This window comes from Astatotilapia calliptera, chromosome 18, assembly GCF_900246225.1.
Source record: "Astatotilapia calliptera chromosome 18, fAstCal1.2, whole genome shotgun sequence".
NCBI lineage: Eukaryota > Metazoa > Chordata > Actinopteri > Cichliformes > Cichlidae > Astatotilapia > Astatotilapia calliptera.
Window position 1 is genome coordinate 27,804,882 of NC_039319.1, and position 21,728 is coordinate 27,826,609.

Below are 21,728 nucleotides of genomic sequence, written 5' to 3' on the forward strand. Positions count from 1 at the left end.
CTGCTTCCACCAGTGTGTGAATGTGAGAGTGAATGAATAGTGGCATTGTAAAGCGCTTTGGGTGCCTTGAAAAGCGCTATATAAATCCAATCCATTATTATTTTTATTATTATTAAATGACTTACTAGTTTAATTTGTCAGCAACTTTCTGCCAGCCCTCTCTCCTTGCTTTTGCAGCCTTTGCAGTGTTCCCTTGCGTTTTAATTAAACTCTGAAACTCGTGAAATCCCTCAATCAAGAGTTCTTGCTCTGCTGCCGAAAAATACTGAGCGCGCTCCTTCGACATTTTCGCGACCAAAGGGTTGCCGATCAATGTTTCTACTATCGATGCGTAGCCCCTGTTAAGCCACCCAGTGATCTCACATTACTTCATCCAGCTGTACTAATCGTCAACAACAGGTGTGTTCGCTCAAAGTTAGCGCGATGATTTGATCTTGGATGTAGTAAGCGAGGTACGAAGAACGGACCCCAGTAAAGCCCCAGCTTATTGTTTTGACCCAAGGACCTTCTTGCTCCGAGGCAATAGTGATACACCAAATGAGGTTTTGAAAATACAAGTATCTGAAGAGCACACACTGTCAGTTTATACAGAATAGTCATTTATTGGATTCAAATGCAATTCCAGAAATGTGACTTTTACATTTAGAAGGCATTTGACAGTAGGGCCCACCTTCCTACTGATGCACAGCATCTCTGAAAAGCAGCAGTATCACATAAAAATGGCTGGTGTTTGACAGAACAAGTAAGAGTTTACAATGTTTTAGTTATATCAAGAACAAGTATCATTTTACAGCAAAAACCCCAGAATAATGAATACGCAAAACAAAAATCACACAATCGTGACGTCCTCGGAGGTTATCCGCCATCAGATCCTTCAGTCATACTGCAGTCGATATCCGTTTTGACCAAGCTTCGTCGCACAGCTTATTTGAGCTGTGGGTCAGCTGTAGTGGCAGACTCCATCATTGTGTCACTGTCCCTCAAGTCAGATTGGTCCACAATGATTAGGGGTCCCAACACAGAATTGTGACTCGGACCGTCTGATGCTGCAAGGAGAGTTGAATTCATGAGTGGTGAAGCACAGCCCGCTTCTTTAAAGCAGATGTCATTTGAATCCCTTTGAAAGTACAGGTCTGATAGCATGCAGTCACATTAAAGACACATGAGGTTACCCCATTCAACACCCCTCCTGGACCGAGACTTGCAGCTCAAGTCACAGCAGTTACAGAGGGAGCTTCGGGATGGGTCATCAAGCAGCTCCCATCTGGAGATGGGGACAAAAAGAAAAGCAGTCATGTGGAGCATAACTTCCATATTCAGCAAGCAGTGTTCAGCCTGTTAAATGAAGAATTAAAACACAAAACCCTGTAGTTCAGCAGTATGAAATACAGTTAAGTACAATTTTGCTCAAGAACACTTGAACACTTTAAGTAAATCTCTTTTTTAAGAGTTCCGATGCTAAAAAGCTTATTAAATGAGTGTAACAGTAATGTCATTTCCATTTATCCAGAGACTGAGGAAAAAAGGTAAAAGACTTGTGAAGTACAAGTTGTTGAACTCAATAATCACCTGTTAGTTCCCTTTATATAATGACAGGCCTTCTTGCTTTCGGCAAAATTTTGAGGATCCCACACAGCCAGTTTACAGTGGATGTACACCTGAGGAACACAGGGCTCGAATTAAAGTTCCTTTAAATATTTATTCTTGAAATAATTTAACCTGTTCTCACCTCTCTAAAACCAAAGTTGAAGGACTGGAGGTAGAGGATGATTGAAGACGAGTGGTACCGAGGCAGAAACATCGAATTTTCTTTTTTGCTTTCTAAAAGACACCTGGAGAAATTGGTAAGTCAGATTACCAATACGCATCGTTTCCACTACACTGAGTACAAAGTCTGAACAGTACTGGAACCCTACCCCTTGTTTCCAATGATTGGGTAAACCTGGCTGCCGGGCCGCAGCTCAGCTGTGGGGGCTGCGACACATTCCTCCATGAGCAACAGCAGTGGCTGATGAGACTTCTGCTCCACTGCTGCCCATATTGGCATGGGGGAGCCCAGAGGAATGATGTTCGTCTTTGCTATGCTTGATAGCTCCTCTGTGGAAAAGTAAATGCTAAGTAGTGTGCGTTTTAACACGTGCTTGTAATTTGGCATGGTGAGAAGTTACCATTGAGAAGTGCCATGTGGAAGACCAGCCTGCCGTGACCCTCGGAAACCACATATCCAGGGTTCACGAATCGGGGAATCCAATCCTTGGGTCTGAAATAAAAAAAAAAATATTAAGAATGGCAAGATTCTACATTTCATACAATTTCAGTTTGAGAAAAAAATACAAGTGTCACAAACCTTCTGTAAACACATTCAATGGGATGCACAAAATCTGGAGGGTTTGGCTTTGTCTGTGGCCTGTAGCTCATTTCATTCTGATAGAATATGCGTTTTCCCTTTACCTGCAAGACGGGAAAGCAAACAAGCGATTAAATTAGAGCTCACAAGTGAGTGGAAGCTACTGAAGTTGCATCTCTCAGAGTACAGTACCATTTTAGTAAACTTGCACTCGGAAAACGTATAGTTAAACTGTGCTTCCCCCTCTCCAGAGGGCAGAACCTTCCACTGAGATGCCATGCAGTTTCCAAGAAACAGTCGAGCTGCATACGGCACCAGCTCCGCATTCACCCTCCATGTCACCCTCACGGAGTTGTTTGCACAGACCACGTTGATGTCTGGAAAAATAAAACAAAATCACAGTCATCTTTTATGTGGACAGAAACACTTAAAAATATGCATTTGTGTCTATATGTCTGAAATCCTCCCCCAAAAAGAATATATATACCTGCATTGGCAACAGTCATTGCAAAAACAGCCAGGACAAGCAAATCTAGGTAGAGATGAGTCCCCATGACTAAACAATCCTGTACACATTGGGACCAACATGCTTTATGAACTTCTTGCTTAATGACCTCAACCATCAACACCTGTGTGAAAGCAGAGCCCACGAATCACAGACTCAGAGTGCTCTATGAGCTCATCACTGTGTGATCGGGTGGACCTTGAATGAGTGGTATCTTTACTTTTACATTTCTTTTTCTTACTACATTTGCTTGACAGAATTTAAGTTTAACGCATTTCCTTCCTCTTAATCAGCATCTTTCTTCATCATGAGAAAAGATTAATGTTAGACTTGTTTTTTCTAGTTATCTTTGGAAATGCCCAGTCTTACAGAAGAAAGTGACACGTGTCATATCATAGGCCACTGAAACTTAGAGTATTACTTTCCATAAAGCTTACAAACTCTATGTGGATCAGTAACTTGACAAGCTTATTTGAGTTTACTTTTGTTGACATACATGCAAGACTTGGAAGAAATATCCTAGAAAGCATTAATCAGGTAAACTTACATGTGCACGTTTAGTTGGCAGTTGTCTAAAATTTTATTTTTGCACCAACAACATAATTCCCAAAGAAAGCTGAAAAGTTTTAGCACAGTGGGCAGTGTCCTTAATGAACAGCTAGAGCACAAGAGAAGAAGAGGGAGGACTAAAAGATTATCTACAGCTGGTATTCAGTACCTGAAAGTCATTTCCTTAGGAAGGGTGGCCGTCAACAAGCCATTCTTAAGGAAGGAAGAAAGGGGTGAGGTATACCAAATTGCTCAACAACTGGACTGAAAATCAATGAAACAGGTCTTGGAGTGATGAGTCATTCTGACTGGAATTATGGTCTGTATGTATGGAGGAGGTTAGGAGAGAGGTGAAATAGTGAGTGTCTATATGGTGGAGGCTCTGTCATTGTTTGGGTCAGTATTTCAGCCACTGCTGTTGGGGATCCTGACAAAACCATTAATGCAGAAAAGTGCCATCAGACTTTAATCCACCATGGGAAAACATCTGAATGGCAACAGTTTTATTTTTCAACACACACGCTGACAATGCAGTAAGAGCATATGTGAAGCAGTGTGGGATCACCATGACAGAGAATGGGACAAAAGGCAGGCGACATCCAGAGAAGAGCTTTGACTGTTCTTCAACTTAAAGGCTACCTGAAGAAATGACAAAAAAGCCGCCTAAGAGAGTTCAGACTGTGATAAAGAATAAAGATGGTCATACCAAATATTAACTTTCAAGCTCATTAGAATTGTACAAACTGTTTTTGCCTTATATTCTGCATTTATGTGTATTTTGTGTGCTTCAATAAATCACATTTTCCTGGGAAATTATGCGGAAATGACGAGTGATTCAAGACTTTTGCACATAAGGACTACTGTTTATATTTGTTCTTTTTGCAGTTCAAAATAAAGTATAGATGAGTACAATTCAGCTGTCGGAGGCAATATTTTTATATGATGTTGCATCACTACTGAAAATCGATTACATAAATCTATAATGGTATAGCTTTTTGGAAGTTTGCTTTTATTTAGCTGCCATGATTTTACTTACCAAAGCTTTTGTACATATGGGGTATAATTCAAGCCGTACAAAAGTACATTCTTTTGTTCACGTGAAATCTGCCTGCGACTTTAGAAATAGATGTATTGAAATAACAGATATATTGAAATAACTGATCTTGTATTTAGAAGTTAATACGTCAGAGAGGAACAAAAATGCTGGTGTGTTGTGACGGCGTCATGTCCGGAATGTTAGCCCGTGACACAGGAAGTAAAGTCCGGTTAGCAGAAGAAGTAGATTGTTATTCGGCAATTTGCTGTTTAGTTCACCAAGCTGTTCATAAAATTTGTTAGTATTATTTTCTTCATTCAGCATGTTGATCAAAGTCAAGGTAAGAACATTACTTTCTTTGATTCTAGCCCGGGCTCCATGGGTGGTGTTCAGTCCCGTCTCTGTTTCTCGATATCCCGCTAATATCACAGAGCCGGTTCGCTCATTTATTTCAGGGCCTGGGGCAACAGAAAACCCAACTTGCACCCGACATGCTGTGAAACAGATCAGTGTTAAGCACCCGATCATTCAAGCGAAACTGCTCTTTCTTCACTAAGTTGCTATTGTTTGACGTTTTCTAACACTCATCGTTGCTAACATCTAGTTTTGGTGACTGAAAACAGGTTAGCCCGTGCTGTACTACAACCAGTGAATACTTTATAGTTGTGACAAAGCAAAAAGGGCAAAAAATGTTTAGGGTTTACGCTACCGATGACACGAGACTTCATTGTGTACTTGCGACCGAAATGTTGACGTGTTTCTAAAGTTTAACAGAGTCTATAAACAGAGATATGGCGACTTGGCTAGTAGTGAAAATAATCAGTTTTTCCATTAACCGACACGGGCATCCTTTTCGAAACCGCTGTATGCAAATCCAGAGTTCAAATCATCTGGCAAAATTACATCAAATTTTGGATCAAAAATTTCCAAAAAAGTCCCAAGACATTTATTTTAACCGTAACTGTGTGACAGTGTTTATGTACAATAGTATAGTAGCTGAAATTCCCTGGCAGCTTGGCTCGAGCCCAGAGAAAATCCTTGGTGAATTCCTCCTTCTTCTTAACCATTTAGGATTGTGAAAGTTCAGTGTTTCTATAATCGTTTTGTTATGTTTCAGACTCTCACTGGAAAAGAAATAGAGATTGACATAGAGCCCACAGATAAGGTAACATCTTGTGATAAATAGTCCTTGTTATATGCAGCTGCTAGATTTTGTTGCTTAATCTCTTGTTTTTGCTCAAATCAAGGTGGAGCGGATTAAAGAAAGAGTGGAAGAGAAGGAAGGGATCCCACCGCAGCAACAGAGACTTATCTACAGTGGAAAACAGATGTGAGGCATTTTGCTCTGCAGCTATCTGCATATGATCTCCAGGTGTTCTCCTGCGAACTCTAATCATCTCCTGTGTTGTCTTGTGAACCTCAGGAATGATGAGAAGACGGCAGCAGACTACAAGATCCAGGGAGGCTCAGTGCTCCATCTTGTGTTGGCGCTAAGAGGAGGATCAACAAACCACAGTTGCTGCTTACCCCTGTCCTCCACGTCATGAGTCGCTGTCATCATGGGAAGCCGGCCGAGTGCCAACGCTTTAGGTGTCTGTCATCGTCTAACCATGTTTCAACGCAGAAATCTGAAATCCTCCGTTTCCAGGCCGACGGAAACGAGAAAACAAAACAAAACAAAAATCAACCGGAAACATTAAAAAGAAAAAAGGACGTTCTAATTCCTTTGTACTTGTTTTTGAAATCCCACACTGGCTTTCTGAGTTTGACCAGTTAATGCAGGCACCCATGAAGAGACAGTTTGACAACACTGTGGTCTTTTTGCTTGTGAATAAATGATGAAGTTGATCTAAGTGTTGTCCTCTGATATATATACACATATATATATATACACACACACACTGAAATCAAGTCACAGCTGAGGATTCTGGAAACAGTTTTTAATTAGAAAATGACATGAAATTGAAGATTGAAAGACAATCCAAACTGCTGTCAAATGATTCCTTCTGTGTCTATAATTTAGTTAAGGTAGTGATACAAACAGTCTGGTAAAGACTCCAGTGAAATCCATGTAGAGCACCGTTGCTGACATCCAGTACGCGGAGTGGTTTTAAAAGGGGTTAAGATGAGTTATCAAAGTCATATGCTGGCTTTGTTTACAGTCATAAAACTCTTGTGCTTATACTTTGAATATCTAAAATATACATTTTCCAGACAGCATCATGCGTGTTTTTCCTTTTGCGTCACCATACACTTACATCAGAAAATAACTCATTTTGGTAAACAACAGACAAAGAATAGCATTAAGGAAAATCCTTGTATGGGAGTGATTAAAAAAACAAAACAACTCAAAGTTAAATAATCTTGGCCTCAAAAGCTAAATATTACATTTTAAGAGAGGATGAAAGGCACAGGAATGGTTCAGGACATGGATATTGCTGATCAGGTGAATAAAGGGGGAAAAAAAAGATGAAGGACTCAAGGTTGTGTTTAAAAGCTTCCTTTCATCCATATTTCATATATTTGCGTTTCCTAATAAAATGATGTGTATCTGATATAATAAATTAGTTGTAGTAGCTCATTAATTAGTGTTTGCCTCCTCTCAATCAGTGTAAAGACAAATTTATTAAAAGCATGCATAAACTGCTGTGTGTGTGTGTGTGTTGATCTGGTGGATGACTGACAGAAACCCCTCAAAGTTTATATTACTGTGGAGTGAAACACTGAATACAATCAGCTGTAGCAGCTTGTAAACAAAAACCCTGAATGATATCTAATAGACAGTTGTCGATGCAACATTTAAAAAAAGTATTTTATGTTTTTCCATTTTGTACCTGCATATTCCAGTGTCCACTCCAATAATCTCCTTGATCTATTCCTGAGGAATGGACAGATGCAACTCCATACACGAGGCTTCTGAGAGAACCGTGTTTCTTACACATAGAAACAAGAGATCAGGGTAACCGAGGACCGGCAGTGTGTAGGGTGTGTCAGTAGAAAGGCTGCGTCAGAGAGAAACGACGCCCGCTCATTCACCCACAGACTGGTGTCTCAGTCCTGTTGCATTGATTGGCTGAGATCACTGACCGAGTCCAGGGAAGGAGTCGATCTGGACCGTATCCTGAACAGCTGATCCTTGGCTGGTGTAAGAGATGCGGAGCCTCATTTTTAGATTGACCTGAAAGGAGAAGCAGGACTTAGATACACACTACTACACTGAGCACTACGTCTCCTGTGATTAGAATACAATAAGCCTGACGTGGGGCACATATTGCAATGATCATGTCAAATACAAGATATTTGTTCAAGATGAGAAAACACCTCGTATTTTAGCATTGACACAGAAAGATTGCAGATACAGTCATGCAAAAAGTAAGTGCAACCACTGAACCTGTTGGCTTTTTGACAGAATTTAGGAAGCAAAAATTTGGATCTCTTTAAAAAGTGCCTGATATAAAAACACATTTTTGTTGTCGTGCTCATGATTTAAATGAAAAACACCTTCAGTAAATACACCTCTGCATTAATCACACCTAAAATGTGAAAAAAATGAATATGACCCAGTATTTCCAGATGAGTTGCCAGTAACTGGTTTCTCTTTAGGAAGTCACAGGTGAAACCTTTGTTTCGTAAACCTCTGACATGTCGGCTCTGGTTTTCTCTTTGTCCTTGAAAGTGAGCATGAGTATAAGAGCATAGGAGATTCTTTGAAATAAATCACATGACTATAAGGAAACTCATGTACAAATGGCATAGATGCGAGTAAACCCCAATTTGAAGTCCAATGAATATAAGGACAAAAATCAGGCCTTTTGAAACAACTTGCTCTGGAGAGAAAGTTGAAACAGGGTGCTGGAAATGTTATGGTTTGGAGTTTTTGCTTCTGGTTCCTGTCTTCTTGCACACACCATCCATCCATTCTCTTCTGATTATCCAATTCAAGGTCAGAGGGGGTTGGAACTATACCTGCTGTCAAAGACTGGGAAGTAAGGTGCACCCTGGACTGGTTGCCAGTCTGTTTCAGGGTTAATACAAAGGAACAAACAACCAATCACACTAGCATTCACACTCATACCGGCCAATTTACACTCACCAACTGCATGTCTTTGGCCTGTGGGAGGAACCCGGAGAAAATCCACACAAACACAGGGAGAACATGCAAACCCCACACAGCCTAGCTGGCCAGTGGATTCAAACCCAAGATGGCTGTGTTGTCACGTGACATTACAGGTGCTGCCCACTGAGAATCAAAAAGGTTCGCACCAAGCACACTTGATCTAAACTGATTGGAAGCTAAGCAAGGCCGGGCCTGTTTAGTCCTTTGATGTTCAAGGCTGATTAAAGCAAATCTGAGCCTCTGTCTAAAAGCCGTGAACGTTTTTAACATGATGAGCCCAAGCACACTGGCAAAGTCACTAAGGACTGCCTCAGGAAGAGGAATTGTAGCAGCTTAGGCAAGATAGAAATTCCACATTTGAATCATGTTGAAATGTTACAGGTGATTTGAAGCAAGCAGTACAAACCCTCAGATATTTTGGGAGCCGAAGGTGAATACCAGCTTTATTTGTGTGTGTGTTTACACCACCTTATTGGGGTTGTTGAGGACCACCATCTGGGTCACTTTAGCTGTGCCTCTTGCAGGAAGAGAGTCCCCGCTGGGGGCCTTCATGTGTAACTGGACACTCTGGAAGGAGGATCAAATGAAGCTTTGAAGTTGAAAGCACCCAAACCCACACACGTTGTTCAAATCCATTTGCTGCACTGGTGTTTACCAATGAGACGTGACAGGGGCTAAAAGTGACACCTATCAGTAGGGCTGTAGGGCAGGACATTAGAAATGCAGAGGTCCTGCTTCTAAAGGTTTTACTAAACAAGCTGCACAAAAAAAATCTCAGAGCCTCAGAAACAGTAATCTCACAGCAGCCACTGCGCTCCTGCTATAATCCGCACATACTGGTTAAATGTGCGGCAGACGGTGGCTCTTGAACAGCAGTTTAATCATCTATCAGTGAATGATTAGCAGGATTTTATTGCTGGTACTGATACAAACCTTGGGCACTGCAGCCTGCAGGGTGAAGCCTCTGATGTCTGACTCAGTGGAGTTGGAGGCGGTGAGTGTGACGGTCAGGCCTGAATCGGACTGTTTCTCACAACTCAGTGTTACAGTCACACCGTCCTTCTCATACACAGTCACTGTGGCAACTATGGAAAATACAGTGTAGAAGGCTGCATTAGCTTAAAATCAGTATTTAGCCACGGAGAGTGCATCAGTCCCTTAAAGAGCAAACTTCAATTCAACCCTATCCACCTGGTTTCTTCTAATTATCGTGACATTCCAGAGATTATCCAGTGACCCGATTCAACCAATTCTCTAGCTGTGTGCCTAAAAATCACGCCCTGTTTCCTGTTTCTGTAGTTCGTTGTGTGTATATGTGAAGGTCAGACCTGGCGTGATGGGAGTGGGCTCTAACCCTCCAAGCAGATCCAGGAGGTCTCCTCCAACAGTGTTGGGTGCGCTGACAGGAATGGGAGGAGCTGCGCTGCCTAATGCCGGGCTGGGCTGCAGAGGCTGCTCAGAGCCACCCAGCAGGTCCAACAGATCACACACCTGAGAGACACCACAGAGGGGAGGAGATAATCCAGCTGACTGCACATTATTATTATATGCAAAAGACAGCTTAACAGAATAAACTTTATCTAAAAACAGCTCTGGAAAAATGTCCAAAATACTACGATAAACATGAAACTGGCTGAATGAATAAGACCCACCCATTTTGTTTCAATCCTTATTCTTAACACCCGACCACAGCTGTTAAACTTAGCTTTACTGGAATTTGATTTGCATAATAAAACAGACAAGAGAAAAGCCCGCAAACATACCAATATAGCAAAGGATCTGAGAACACAACCACTAATGTTCATAAAGCGTTGTGGAGTTAATGTGAAACCAATATTTTTAATCACAGCCCATTACAGAATGACAAGCTAAAATGAAGTAAAGCCTACCCTATCACATGTGCAATTTTATGTTAGCTTATTGCTTTGGTCAAGTATTAACTTAAGTTTGAAATCTAAACTAAAACAATAAATTCTCCAGAGGGGCGATCTCTCTAAAAAGGAGGTCAGACCCAGACACTGGGATTGATCTATTCAACAGGCTAAAGTGTGACCCTAACTGAATTTTTCCCATCACCTTGTACCTGGTTAGCAGGCTGCTGTGGCTCTCCTGGCTTGACTTTGACTGTTTGACTCTCCTTGATGGTCTCCCCGTTGGTGTGACCCTGTGAATTCTTTTCAATCACAGGCATCCTCTCAAGCACTGCTGCCCTGTGAAAAGAAGGACTATTTCAGCTCTTTTGGTCAGAAAAAAACATTTTTATTCAGTAAATTCCTCAGTGGTTATAATGACAATATATAAAAGGCCTAAAACAGCTCCACATCTCATTTTCTAGAAAATGTTGACCTAACCACTCCCTTCAGTACCTCATGTGGTCATATTTTTTGAAAAGAGCGTTGTATTCAACTGCCCTCTGCTGGAGCTCCACGTCTATACAGCTGCCGTAGATGCTGACGATGCTTCTGATTCGACTGTCGGAAGTAGAGTTATGAAGAGAAAGAGGCGCAGTTAGGGGATTCACAGGGTCACAGTCACTGTTTGCTGCTACACAAGAGTTTCTTACTCCACATTCTCAGTGATGCGCGTGCTGAGTTTCATTGTAGCGGTCAGAGCAAAGCCCCTTGTTGACGGGGACGACATGTGGGACTGTAGCACTGTTTCCAAGACGTCCAGGACGTAGTCCTCTGTGACCTGAACAACAGACATGTAAGTGCAAGGTTTGACAGCTGGCAGCACATTTTTTAATCTAAAAAAGAAACGCAGTGCTCGTAATTTCAGCTGAATTTATTTATTTAGCAAACAGAGAAGATTATCAGAAGACACAGTCAGTAACTAAGTAATGTTGTACTAACACTTTTTTCAGTCTTTTTAGATCAGCGATGTTACACTTGCTACTGAAAAAGTTGTGGTCACTTGTTTTATTGCTATACAATAGAGACGTGTTACAAAACAGATCATCAGAGAGACACATGTCGGCATATGTGTCCCCGTACTGGCTGACTGACTCAAGCATTAGCCAGAGTCAAATGTCACCTGATAGGTTGACCTCTGTAACCACTTTACTGATGAGTTTATGAGGGAAATCACTTATTTTGGGACAAAATGAATGAAATATGAAGCCCATTTTGTAAATTTTGTTCATTCAAAGTATCCTTTGAGTAAAAAAATGCTTGTGCTCATTGGCTAATATGGTGCAATTGACAAGTTGTCCAGTGAGCGTGAGACTTTTCAGTCAGATCCATCCTTTACTTGTCACATCTGGTTTTAAAGCACTGAAAACGCCGATCTTCAGGCTTTTATTTGAAAATTCACAAGCCACTTGATGTCACTGTGGCTACGTCCATGCAACAGTGCACAACAATGCAGTTTTACAGTGAAAAGTGCTTCATTAAAAAAATCAATGGACTTTATCAGCTTTTTTTCTGCATGTTGGAATGTGTGTAATTATGGGTTTATGAAGCATTTGATCAAGGAGATCTATTTTGAAGACCATCCAATGACATGAACTACTAAAATATTCAGGGGATGAATATTTAATGAGATTTGAACAAAAAAAAAAAAAAAGGCTCCTGTCATTATCACCATTGCTAATTTTCAGAAGAATTTCAAATTTGAATTTCTGCTAATGCTGCTCCTTCCTTCTTCCCTGCTTGTGCCGACTACCTATTTATTCCCAGCTCAGAGCTGTAGCTGTGACTGCAAATTACACTGTTATCTTTGTGCCGGAGAATTTTTACATGGAAAAACCTAAAAGATAACGTGTATTTAAAATGACATCATCTGACAAAAAATTTGGATTGCTAATTTATTGCAGCAGTGAGCAGCAGAGAGCAACAAGCATGAATTAAATAAAAACCTAAACCAGTGTTTGCTGTGCTCTGTGTACCTGCACAGGTTCGGTCTCCTGACATTCTCCTGTCAGCAGCAGGTCTCCATACTCTCCGATACACCAGCACGCCACCTGGACCAGAGGTTGCTGCACATACAAATATTACATAAATATTACAGAGCACATAAAATATGTGATGTTGCCAGACTGGCCTGCATTGCGGTTTGAAATATCATAGCCATTTTCCCCAGATGCTGGAAAAATAGGAAACAGTGCTGGGCTGCAGATACGTAAATACTCATCCAGCTTGGATCTGAAAATAAAGCCGTCTGCATCAGCCAATTTCAAACTGAAAGCAAAGCAGTAAAGCCAAAGCAGCTCTGTCTGACTCAGGACTATTACAGCCCTTTCTCTTAAGAGGGAAATTTATCAAAAAATTCTAATTAACTTTAAACTCTATGAACACACAAAATTATGACCATCTCTCATCAGTGAGGCTGTGGACTGAGACCCACTTTCACTGACTCAAGTCTGATCATTATCCTCATGTTTAACGACACCACATCTGCAGTCAGAGCTGCTTTTTTTTCACGAGTTTATTGTTTGATACGCTCAGACCGTAACGATTTTATATTATATATCAAACAGGAGACCAATTTCTGTGTTTGAATTCTCAGAATTCTGAAATGATCTTCTGAGAACAGAAACCATCCAGACTCACAGACCTGCGAGATGTCACTGAGCAGAGCCCGGTAGAGCTTGTGAACGGTGTAACAGTGGAGCTCTGAAGTGTTGGTAATGAGCTGAATCAGGTTGGGCACCGTTTCGTCTCTCACGTCGCCCCCTGCCTGGCAGAATGGGTATCAAACACAAAACACCATACTAGAAAATAAACAAAACAGCTAATTTGGGGGTAACCTACATTATTCCTTCAGAGACAACAACCTCCCTTATGGGGAGATTTTCATAGCAATAAATACACATTATGAACCTTTAATTCTTCCTAGTTATGCTCTTCCAAGCACTTTTTCTATCCTGCATCATTTTGTCTGCACAGGACTAGTTTACACTTAACTATTCTCTTAGATCGGTGTAACATTTAAAGCTTTGTTATCTAAAAGCTTGAGAGATGAGGTACACACAATCTAGAAGTCTAATGTATTAAAAACATATTTTAACACAATCATAATGCATTCACAAAGAGTTATGAAAGAGGACCCTGTAAAAGAGGCAGCATTTACCGTGGTGAGGACATGCAGGATGGTGTCAATGTGCCAGCGCTGGGAGGGAGCATACCTGACAGAGACAGAGACACACACAGCTAACTCAGTGGTACACACACACACACACACACACACACACACACACACACACACACACACACACACACACACACACACACACACACACACACACACACACACACACACACACACACACACACACGCTACTGCATCTAGCACACATCGAAAAAGAGAAGTGCCTCAAGTTGTTGAATGATACACAGTAGAAACGCTGCAGGCTATTCACAGTCGCGGTGCCACTTAGACAGGAATATCAGTGTATGTGGAGACGGACACTGAGAGAGAGATGGGTGCATACAGCGTAGACACAGGCACTTTTCTTGTTACAGCTTCAAGGCTTACACAGCTGCATCACCGCATTTTGTCATACGCATGAATATACAGTGTATGTGCTCGCATGCATGCAGTGGTGATGAAAAGCCTGTGAATCCATCAGATTTTTTTTTATAACTCTGGCTAAATGTGACATAAAAAATCATCAGGTTTTTAAAAGAAAGATGAAGAAAACGCATGACACAGGTAAGAAATGATCATATCTGGTTATGAACTTATTGAGATGAAATGAAGGTGAATAAGAAGCTTTCATTTAGTGGGAGTACAGTGACTTGTGAGTGGGCGTTCTGTTTATATTTAAAGATTGGAGATCCCTCACACTCTGATGTTCACACTCAAAGCACAAACAAAGGACTCTGGGATGACTTCTAACTCCACCAATCAACAGACAGACAAAAAGAGGAAATTAAAAATCAGTGCTCGCTCAAAATGAGGCCTGTAATAGTCAGGACGCAAGGCAGCAAGGACAAAAAGTCCCTGCTGCACATCTGCAGTGTACTACAGATCACCAAGACAAATGAGAAGGCTGCAGGTATGCTATGGTGGTGGTAGCATCATGGTTTGGGCTGGTCTTGGTAGGACTAGCCTTTAATTGTGGGTGGTTTGCAAAGAAAAACTGTCAGAACTTTTGTTTGTAAAATGCTATTAGGTCATGCAGCAGCACAATAACCCTCAGCACACAAGTAGTTCAACCATAGAATGGTTAAATAATATTGTTAATGTTTTTTTAAACAGCCAAGTCAAAGTCCTGAACACAATCTAAAAGAAAAGCTGGAGCTGAAGTGACCAGTTCATAAGTAAACCATCAACAATCCAGAGTTGAAGCTGTTTTGTATAAAGGAAGCAGCTAAAACGGACATTTAATAACAATTTTTCTGACCCCAGAGTGACCAGATATTATATTGTTGTCTCATTTGAAATATACAAACTTCTAAAGGGTTCACAAACCTTGAAGCAGCGCTGCAGATACACTTTGTGTATGAAGTATATTACACTGCCTTCTCTGCAGCATTTCACCTACCTTTCAGCAGCATTGAATATACCGCTGGCAGTTTGAGACCTGAGCTCGGGGGGGCAGGAGGAGAGGAAGCTGAGCAGTTCCTTCATCATAGAGCGGATGTTGGAGGCTGACACCAGAGCCAAAGAAAGCTCCAAAGCACGGCTGGATGGATCGGAAAAGAGAAACAACGCTGATAATGCTGGATATACAAGCTGATCCTTCTGTGCTGTTACAGCTCAGGTCAAAACGTTCTGAGCTGATAAGATGTTTGCTTGCTCAAACTCTCCGTGTCCATCAACATTTACAAGTTTGCTGAAAATCCCTTTAGCAACACTCTGATCTGTCTGTAACACAACTCACTGGTTGGATCAAAATACATGGAGGAACTCTTCAACTAGAAAACATATCACCAAGGAGAAATAGTCCCAGAGCAGCATTACAGTTTTGAGTATACAGACTGGATGTGCAAACTTTTCTGATATTAGTCAGCAAAATATGCTTTTTTTAACTACTATATACTAGTTTGCAATATATTAATATTAATTGTATATGAACATATATATTAATTATTTTGTTTTTCTTACAGCACAATAAAATCTGTTTGGCTACATGATGAAACTAGAGATGGTAGTTAGCATCAAGCTTTAGTGTGAGGTTCAGACTGTTAGTGAGTAGCACAGTGGGAAGCTACACCTGCCAAAAATACAGAATGTTAATGTTGCCAGGTCAGTGGCACTGTTACGTCGTTTTATTGTTATTTCATCTATAAAAAGCAATCACTACTTAATGTGAGCCAATTAAAAAGTATCAAAAACATAACAGGAAATCAAATACTTCTAGAATCATTTTAACAGAACATCTACAGATGTTGAACAGCTGTGCTAGGCAAAAAGAAAAAAAGAAAATCACCGCTTAACAGAAGCATCCTGGTCTTTCAGGCAGTCTACTATAGTCCCTCGGTGGCGCTGCACTGCATTGTGGTCTGTCCCAACAATCTTCTGAAGAGAGGTCATGGCGATATAGCTAAACAGACATACACGAAAGCCAAAAATAATGAATGTTTTGAAAGTTTTAAGTATCATTCTCTATTATAATGAAGCCGAATTCGCTACACCAAGGTCATCTAAAGTGACTGTGTGTGGAAACGCATCCAGTGGATAAATTATTAAAATGTGATTTCAAAAAATGTTCAACCTGACAATAAAGATCAACAACAAAAGAAAATCTTAATTTTCTCAGCTTGCAAGCATGAATAATTCATCACTTCACTTCAAATAACTCATGGACTGATCAAGTATTTATGTGGACGCAGGAGAGACGCTACCTAGTCAGGCAGGTCTTGCAGGAATAAACCTGTCACTCTGCAACAGAGAGATTCAGAGGACCTGAGGGTAGAAACTAGACAGACCTGTCTGCCCACAGGGCCCTTATGGGGACGAACCCAGAAAAAGATTGTAACACAATAAAACCCTCAGGAAACCGCAGCAGCGCCTGCTGGAAAATAACATGGTCTGAAATTGAGAGCTCAGCATGAGCAGTGAGCAGCGTGACCTTCTGGTGTGGCTGTAGAGTAATGGCTCTAGAGAAAGTAATTAGTCAGCTCAGACGATAAGAGCCTGTTGGGAGATTTCGCTCTTTGGCTGTAGTGAGTTTTCCGTTAGCCTGAAAAGGTGAAATCACCCTGAGAGATAAGAAAGGGAGAAGGAATGCATACAGGGGAGGATTAGACAGGGAAGAGGAACAAAGATCTGAGGAAAATAGAACTAACCGAATGTTTCTGTCATTGTTCAGAAGAAATCTTCCCAGAATGTTCACGGCCAGAACCTGCAGCATGAGTAAAGGGAAGTGTATGTCTATGAATTAATAATTTGATCAGTCAGCAATATGTTCAATGTATTCACATCACTAAACACAGTCTCTTACTCTGAGGCCACTCTCTGACTTGATGTCCAGCACAGTGAGAACAGTCTCATACAACACAGCATTGCCCACAGTCTTTGTACTGTCTGTGTTGGTCGCCACCTGTATGGTAAACACAAACAGGCAGACACACAGCTAGTACAGTGCCAATTAGATAAGAGTATAGTTAAAAACTAGGGTATTTTTAACTACAATTATCAGATAAACAAAGACGACAGCTACATATCTGAAAACGTGTCTGCACTGGTAGCTCTTTAACTCTTCACCCTGTGAAGCTGAACTGAGCAGTTTCTGTCAAGTTTCCGACCGACTTATAGAACAAAATGACTGAGTTTGCATCAGACGTTAGTGAGGGTGGTCTCTGCCTACGCAGCTACCTTTGAAAAAACACTAGAAACTACTCTAATGCTTATCAAACCACGTCTTTACTGATATATACGGGGGTACCAAATTCATTAATAAAGGTAGAGGAGGCGTCAACGGGCGCTGTCTTTATGGAGGAAAGAGTTTAAAAAAAACTGCTCTGCAGAAAGGCCAGATTTTGGGTTGCAGCTTTTCTCAAGAATTAGTCACACATGCAACATGAGTGAGTGACTAATGCCATTTGCCACAGGAAACCATAGATATTAATAAATAAGATAGTTACACATGCTTCAACTCTATCTCTATGAGAAACAGTTTCAGTTTTGAGAAGAACTTTCTGGCTGGCTCTCATGTATCATAAAAATGCATTTCAGGTAAACTTTCAGGGTCATGTAAACAACAGGAGACAGGTGACTGGTCAAATGAAATGTTTGCTCATTCTGAAATGGCTGACATGTGGAAACTTTTTCAGATCTGACTGATGTGAACTGAGCCAAACAAAAACTTTTTTTGGTGAACGTGAACACTATACCTGAGCTAGGAGGTCGTTCATGGCATCGCTCGCTGCTTCATTGTTGCGACCAAGGATTCTCAGCAACCTTAAGATGCGTACCTGTGTTTGGAGACGCGACAGAAGGAACACGTGGATGGGAGGTGATTTTAGGAGGTGACAATAATCTAGTGTTTGTATTAGTAACACAGAATTAAACTACATTAATTGAAGATTTCGAGCCATGAAGCAGCACATAGTAGTAAAAATAAGTCCTGCTAGCCGACTCTGACTTTACACAAAGTGTAGCTGGGATGTGCAAGGGGTTAGTGGAATGAAATCCGACCTGTAGGAAGGGATCGCTGATTCCTGCCACATCGTGGTCTGGAGAATAACCCGAAATGACGAGACCTTTCATGATCTGAACCAGATCTGGTACCGTCTGGAATACACACAGCACAACCACATTGCGACACACATGTAGGAATACAGACAACATCTGATCAAGAGTAATCTGTGTGTGTGTGTGTCCCTCATACCTTCCTGAAGCGCTCAAGTGTTTCTGAGTTCCGCTCACACAGCTCAGTAATGAGCACCACAGCGCCGTGTACGACGCCTGAAGACAAATGAAAACCAAAAACAATAAGAAATAAACTGAAAATAGTATTCACAGCATGACGAGTTCACTGTGTACATCATAAAAGTATATTAACCGTGGTTCTTCTCAGTGAGCAGCGAGCGAGCGGCTTTGGTAAAGAGCTCTCCCAGATCGTGGACTTTTCTCACGATGTGAACAGCGCACAAAGCAGCCTGAAAGAACAGCGGAACAAGTCATCAGCAGCGTTACATCACACGTCCACTAAGCACATGACGGTGGGATGTTACAAGTTTTACAGCTCATGAAGGATTTGAAGTCCTATAGGGAACAGTACGCATCCTAAAAAGTTGTACTACGTCACACTAGATGATTATGATGAATATTTAACAATCAACCTGCACAAATGGATCCTACATACATAATACATTATCCTGACATTAACATGCTTAGGTCAGTGTTTTGAGTATAACATACAGCTTGCCAAATCACACACAACACAATACAGATTTGCTTTTAAACTGCCACCTCACTGGTAGTAATATTAATATTGGTAAAAGCTGCTGGATGAATAATTGATTCCTCGCAGAAGTCCTCACCTTCTTTTTAATGTAGGAGTTGGAAGCTCGGAGCAGCCTGTCAATCTCTGGCGCCAGATCCCTGCACATCTCAGCTGACCCCATGCAGGCTAGTGTGCAGAGAGCTAGAGACTGTATGTACTGGTTACTGTTTGACAGATCACTGAAAAACACAAAAAGATAAAAATATTCAGTGTTTTATTTAAATCATCATTATTTCAGTAAACCTTCCAAGATGTACAATTACACATTAAGGAATCTGTCATTAACTGCACCACCTTATATGAATGACAACAGCATCGAGTTTGGGTTATTCTTACTTCTTAATAGAGTTGGTGATGAGCAGGCTGGCGTCCTGCTTCTCATCCAGCAGCATCATGGCTCCCAGGTATCCTACGCGTTTTTCACTGTAGCGCGGGCTAGCAATCATCCGAACGCACTCCATCTAGTATGAACAGCAAAAGCTCTTTTAAAAGTGAAAGTGAAGTAATGCCCCCGGGAAAGTTCCCTACCATTTAACCACTCAACTGGAGGTCAGTCTCAGCTCCAGAGCAGCAGGGAGGGCCTCAGTGGCCCAGTTCCAGTGTCCACCCTCGTAGACACGAGGGCTTTCGCAGACTTTGCTTGAGGGCATTAACAACAATTCACAGTGCTCTAGTAACAGTAAAAGTACAAGCTTAACAAAGCACATACCAGCAACATTGCTAGCAATACAAGGGAGCATTTCCGTGCCTAACTTCACTGTGTGCTCATTCCTTGTAAGATGCACGTGCTGGACATTACGACTTCACGGCTGATATGGTGTGACGAAGTGAGCCCAGACCCTCCAGCTACTGTGACGGCTTCTCACCTCCCCTGGCTCATTTAACCCGAAGAAACCCCATGACAGGCATTAGCCAAATCCCCTCACCTGACCAAAGTGAGCTGGGTAGCCCAGCATGTGCACGTAGAGCAGCTTGGCCAGGTTGTGCGATCGCCCTCCGTTGTCGGCTTGTCTGAACTGTGCCCGGATGGCCGCGCACTCCCTCTGAATGACCCCCCGCTCCTCACACTGCGTCCTGGCTGACCTGATGGCCCGGATCATCTCCTGCAGGGGCACTGATGGAGACATGGCTCTGTGTGTGTGTGTGTGTGTGTGTGTGTGTGTGTGTGTGTGTGTGTGTGTGTGTGTGTGTGTGGGTGTGTGGGAGGGTAGGTGGGTGGGGGTGAATGGTGAGATGTGTTAGTATGCGTTGTTTTGTGAAGGAAAGAGCATGATATGTTATTAACAGAAAACAAGAGTGTCACAACACTACATATGATTTCATTTCCTGTAACAACATCTCCAGGCGTTTATTAAAGCCGTCACTACACCGCAGGACGTAGTAAAAAACACTCAGATGGGCTAATTCAAAAACAACTTAAACAACAGCTAGTGTTTTCCTTTCTTTTTTTCTTTGGTGACAGGCTGATGGAGCACAAATAAACAGAAAGTTACTGTCATCTACCAATACTTTTATGAATTAGACTTGGGGAAATATACTTAAATGAACAGGCTAACTAACAAAATTAGCATGACTCTTCCGTGGTCGGTAATGCATGTCAGAGAAACGAGCCAGAGGCTAGCGCACTGACCGATCCGAGCTAACCTTGCAGATGCTGTCAAGCCTGGCATGGAGGAAAGAGTCGAGCTACTGAGCTAGCCACGCTAGCATAACAGTCTGCTTGTGTGTGTGTTTTAAAGCGCCAAAATAACAACATACCTCTACAGTTCACAGAGTTGCCAGGTTTTGAAAAGTAAAGCCGTTCAACCGACGCCCCTCCAATACACGTCGGCAGTCAGTTGGTTGGAAACCCAATTACTGTATCCATACAGTTAGCGTTAAAATAGCAGGAGTTAACATTGTATTTCCTGTCACAACTTTCAAATTAAAGGTCAATTTGATAGTTATAACAAAAACAGTGAAACAAAATTAAATAGCACTTGAAACACAGTTAAATAAATACATATTTAATAATCCTATCAGTAATGAAGTGAGAAGAATTTCTTAAAGCTATTGTATATTTGAACTTTTAATCAATTAAAAAAAAAATAAAACTATTTTCTAGCACAAACTCACACGCACACGTGACATACAATAGAGATTTTACCTCTATATATCTCTGTTTATCTCTATATAAATCTCCATAAAAGTATAAATCACCTCGAGAACATATGCAGTCTCATCATCAACCATCAATTCTATTTAAAAGGGTTTTGTTTTTCACCGTTTTGTTTTTTGGGGTTGTTTTTTTGTTTTTGTTTTTTTTTGTATTTTTAAAGAAAGTCCCAAAATTCGCAATGTTACAAACGACACACAGGATCCGGTTACAACATGCAAACTTTAGCAAACAGCCAGTTTATAACACAAATGTCAGACTGCCAAATACACCAAGTACGCCACTGACTTACATGCAGGCACAGGTCACCAAAAAGCTGTAGACTGGATCTAGGTCTGGATAAAAGACAGTCAAGCTGAAAATTACACGCGAATAATAACATATGTCAGCTTCTGGCTCATCAAAAAAAATTAAACAAAAACAAACAAACAAACAAACAAACAAACAAACAAACAAAAGGCATGCAGTATTTGAATGGGGCATGGGATCAAGCTTTTATTGTGAAGGCAGAAGTACTTTTCCTCTTTAGCTTCGATGATGTGACATTTGACCCACCTCAGCTTACCGTACCTGTCCACTACTTCCGCAATTTGATCAGTCATTGTGGGTGGACTCCACCTAGT

At 41.3% G+C, this 21,728-nt stretch overlaps 3 protein-coding genes across 4 annotated transcripts; 1 reads left to right on the forward strand and 2 right to left on the reverse strand.

Moving 5' to 3' along the window:
- Positions 1-578: 578 nt before the first annotated feature.
- Positions 579-2,928, reverse strand: LOC113010543 (zona pellucida sperm-binding protein 3-like). Its single transcript, XM_026149646.1, has 9 exons — positions 2,835-2,928; positions 2,540-2,724; positions 2,348-2,451; positions 2,169-2,260; positions 1,917-2,097; positions 1,730-1,832; positions 1,570-1,658; positions 1,173-1,264; positions 579-1,046 (listed from the first exon to the last, which is right to left on the reverse strand). Exons 1-9 carry the CDS (start codon positions 2,899-2,901, stop codon positions 925-927), a joined length of 1,035 nt encoding a protein of 344 aa, XP_026005431.1. The 5' UTR covers positions 2,902-2,928; the 3' UTR covers positions 579-924.
- Positions 2,929-4,617: 1,689 nt separating this feature from the next.
- Positions 4,618-6,285, forward strand: nedd8l (NEDD8 ubiquitin like modifier, like). Its single transcript, XM_026149593.1, has 4 exons — positions 4,618-4,777; positions 5,555-5,602; positions 5,685-5,767; positions 5,861-6,285. Exons 1-4 carry the CDS (start codon positions 4,760-4,762, stop codon positions 5,982-5,984), a joined length of 273 nt encoding a protein of 90 aa, XP_026005378.1. The 5' UTR covers positions 4,618-4,759; the 3' UTR covers positions 5,985-6,285.
- A 75-nt stretch (positions 6,286-6,360) lies between these two features.
- On the reverse strand, positions 6,361-21,510 carry ap1g2 (adaptor related protein complex 1 subunit gamma 2). 2 transcript variants are annotated; one of them, XM_026149592.1, is made up of 23 exons: positions 21,398-21,510; positions 20,709-20,807; positions 19,877-20,081; positions 19,287-19,411; positions 18,988-19,129; positions 18,507-18,603; positions 18,333-18,409; positions 18,140-18,235; positions 17,836-17,916; positions 16,944-17,042; positions 16,789-16,844; positions 15,930-16,043; positions 15,042-15,182; positions 13,625-13,679; positions 13,109-13,231; positions 12,441-12,530; positions 11,118-11,245; positions 10,921-11,025; positions 10,638-10,764; positions 9,883-10,045; positions 9,488-9,639; positions 9,023-9,121; positions 6,361-7,615 (listed from the first exon to the last, which is right to left on the reverse strand). In XM_026149592.1, the coding sequence occupies exons 3-23, from the start codon at positions 20,075-20,077 to the stop codon at positions 7,517-7,519; spliced, it is 2,370 nt and encodes a 789-aa protein (XP_026005377.1). In that variant the 5' UTR covers positions 20,078-20,081; positions 20,709-20,807; positions 21,398-21,510; the 3' UTR covers positions 6,361-7,516. The 2 variants fall into 2 exon arrangements, with proteins under 2 accessions (XP_026005377.1, XP_026005376.1); XM_026149591.1 differs by lacking the exon at positions 21,398-21,510 and having other exon boundaries at positions 20,709-20,853.
- Between the last annotated feature and the right edge of the window lie 218 nt (positions 21,511-21,728).

Bases quoted from the DNA above. Each gene is read 5' to 3' on its own strand.
- ap1g2 (XM_026149592.1), bottom strand. From the start codon at position 20,077: ATGTCTCCATCAGTGCCCCTGCAGGAGATGATCCGGGCCATCAGGTCA. The intron at 18,604-18,987 runs GTGAGGACTTCT...CTGTTCTTTCAG, and splicing joins ACTCCTACATTAAAAAGAAG to GCTGCTTTGTGCGCTGTTCA. The intron at 17,917-18,139 runs GTCGGATTTCAT...CTCCAAACACAG, and splicing joins TCAGCGATCCCTTCCTACAG to GTACGCATCTTAAGGTTGCT.
- nedd8l (XM_026149593.1), top strand. The intron at 5,603-5,684 runs GTAACATCTTGT...GCTCAAATCAAG, and splicing joins ACATAGAGCCCACAGATAAG to GTGGAGCGGATTAAAGAAAG. The intron at 5,768-5,860 runs GTGAGGCATTTT...TGTGAACCTCAG, and splicing joins ATCTACAGTGGAAAACAGAT to GAATGATGAGAAGACGGCAG.
- LOC113010543 (XM_026149646.1), bottom strand. From the start codon at position 2,901: ATGGGGACTCATCTCTACCTAGATTTGCTTGTCCTGGCTGTTTTTGCA. The intron at 2,452-2,539 runs GTACTGTACTCT...CCCGTCTTGCAG, and splicing joins AGTGCAAGTTTACTAAAATG to GTAAAGGGAAAACGCATATT. The intron at 2,098-2,168 runs GTAACTTCTCAC...ACTTTTCCACAG, and splicing joins CCACATGGCACTTCTCAATG to AGGAGCTATCAAGCATAGCA.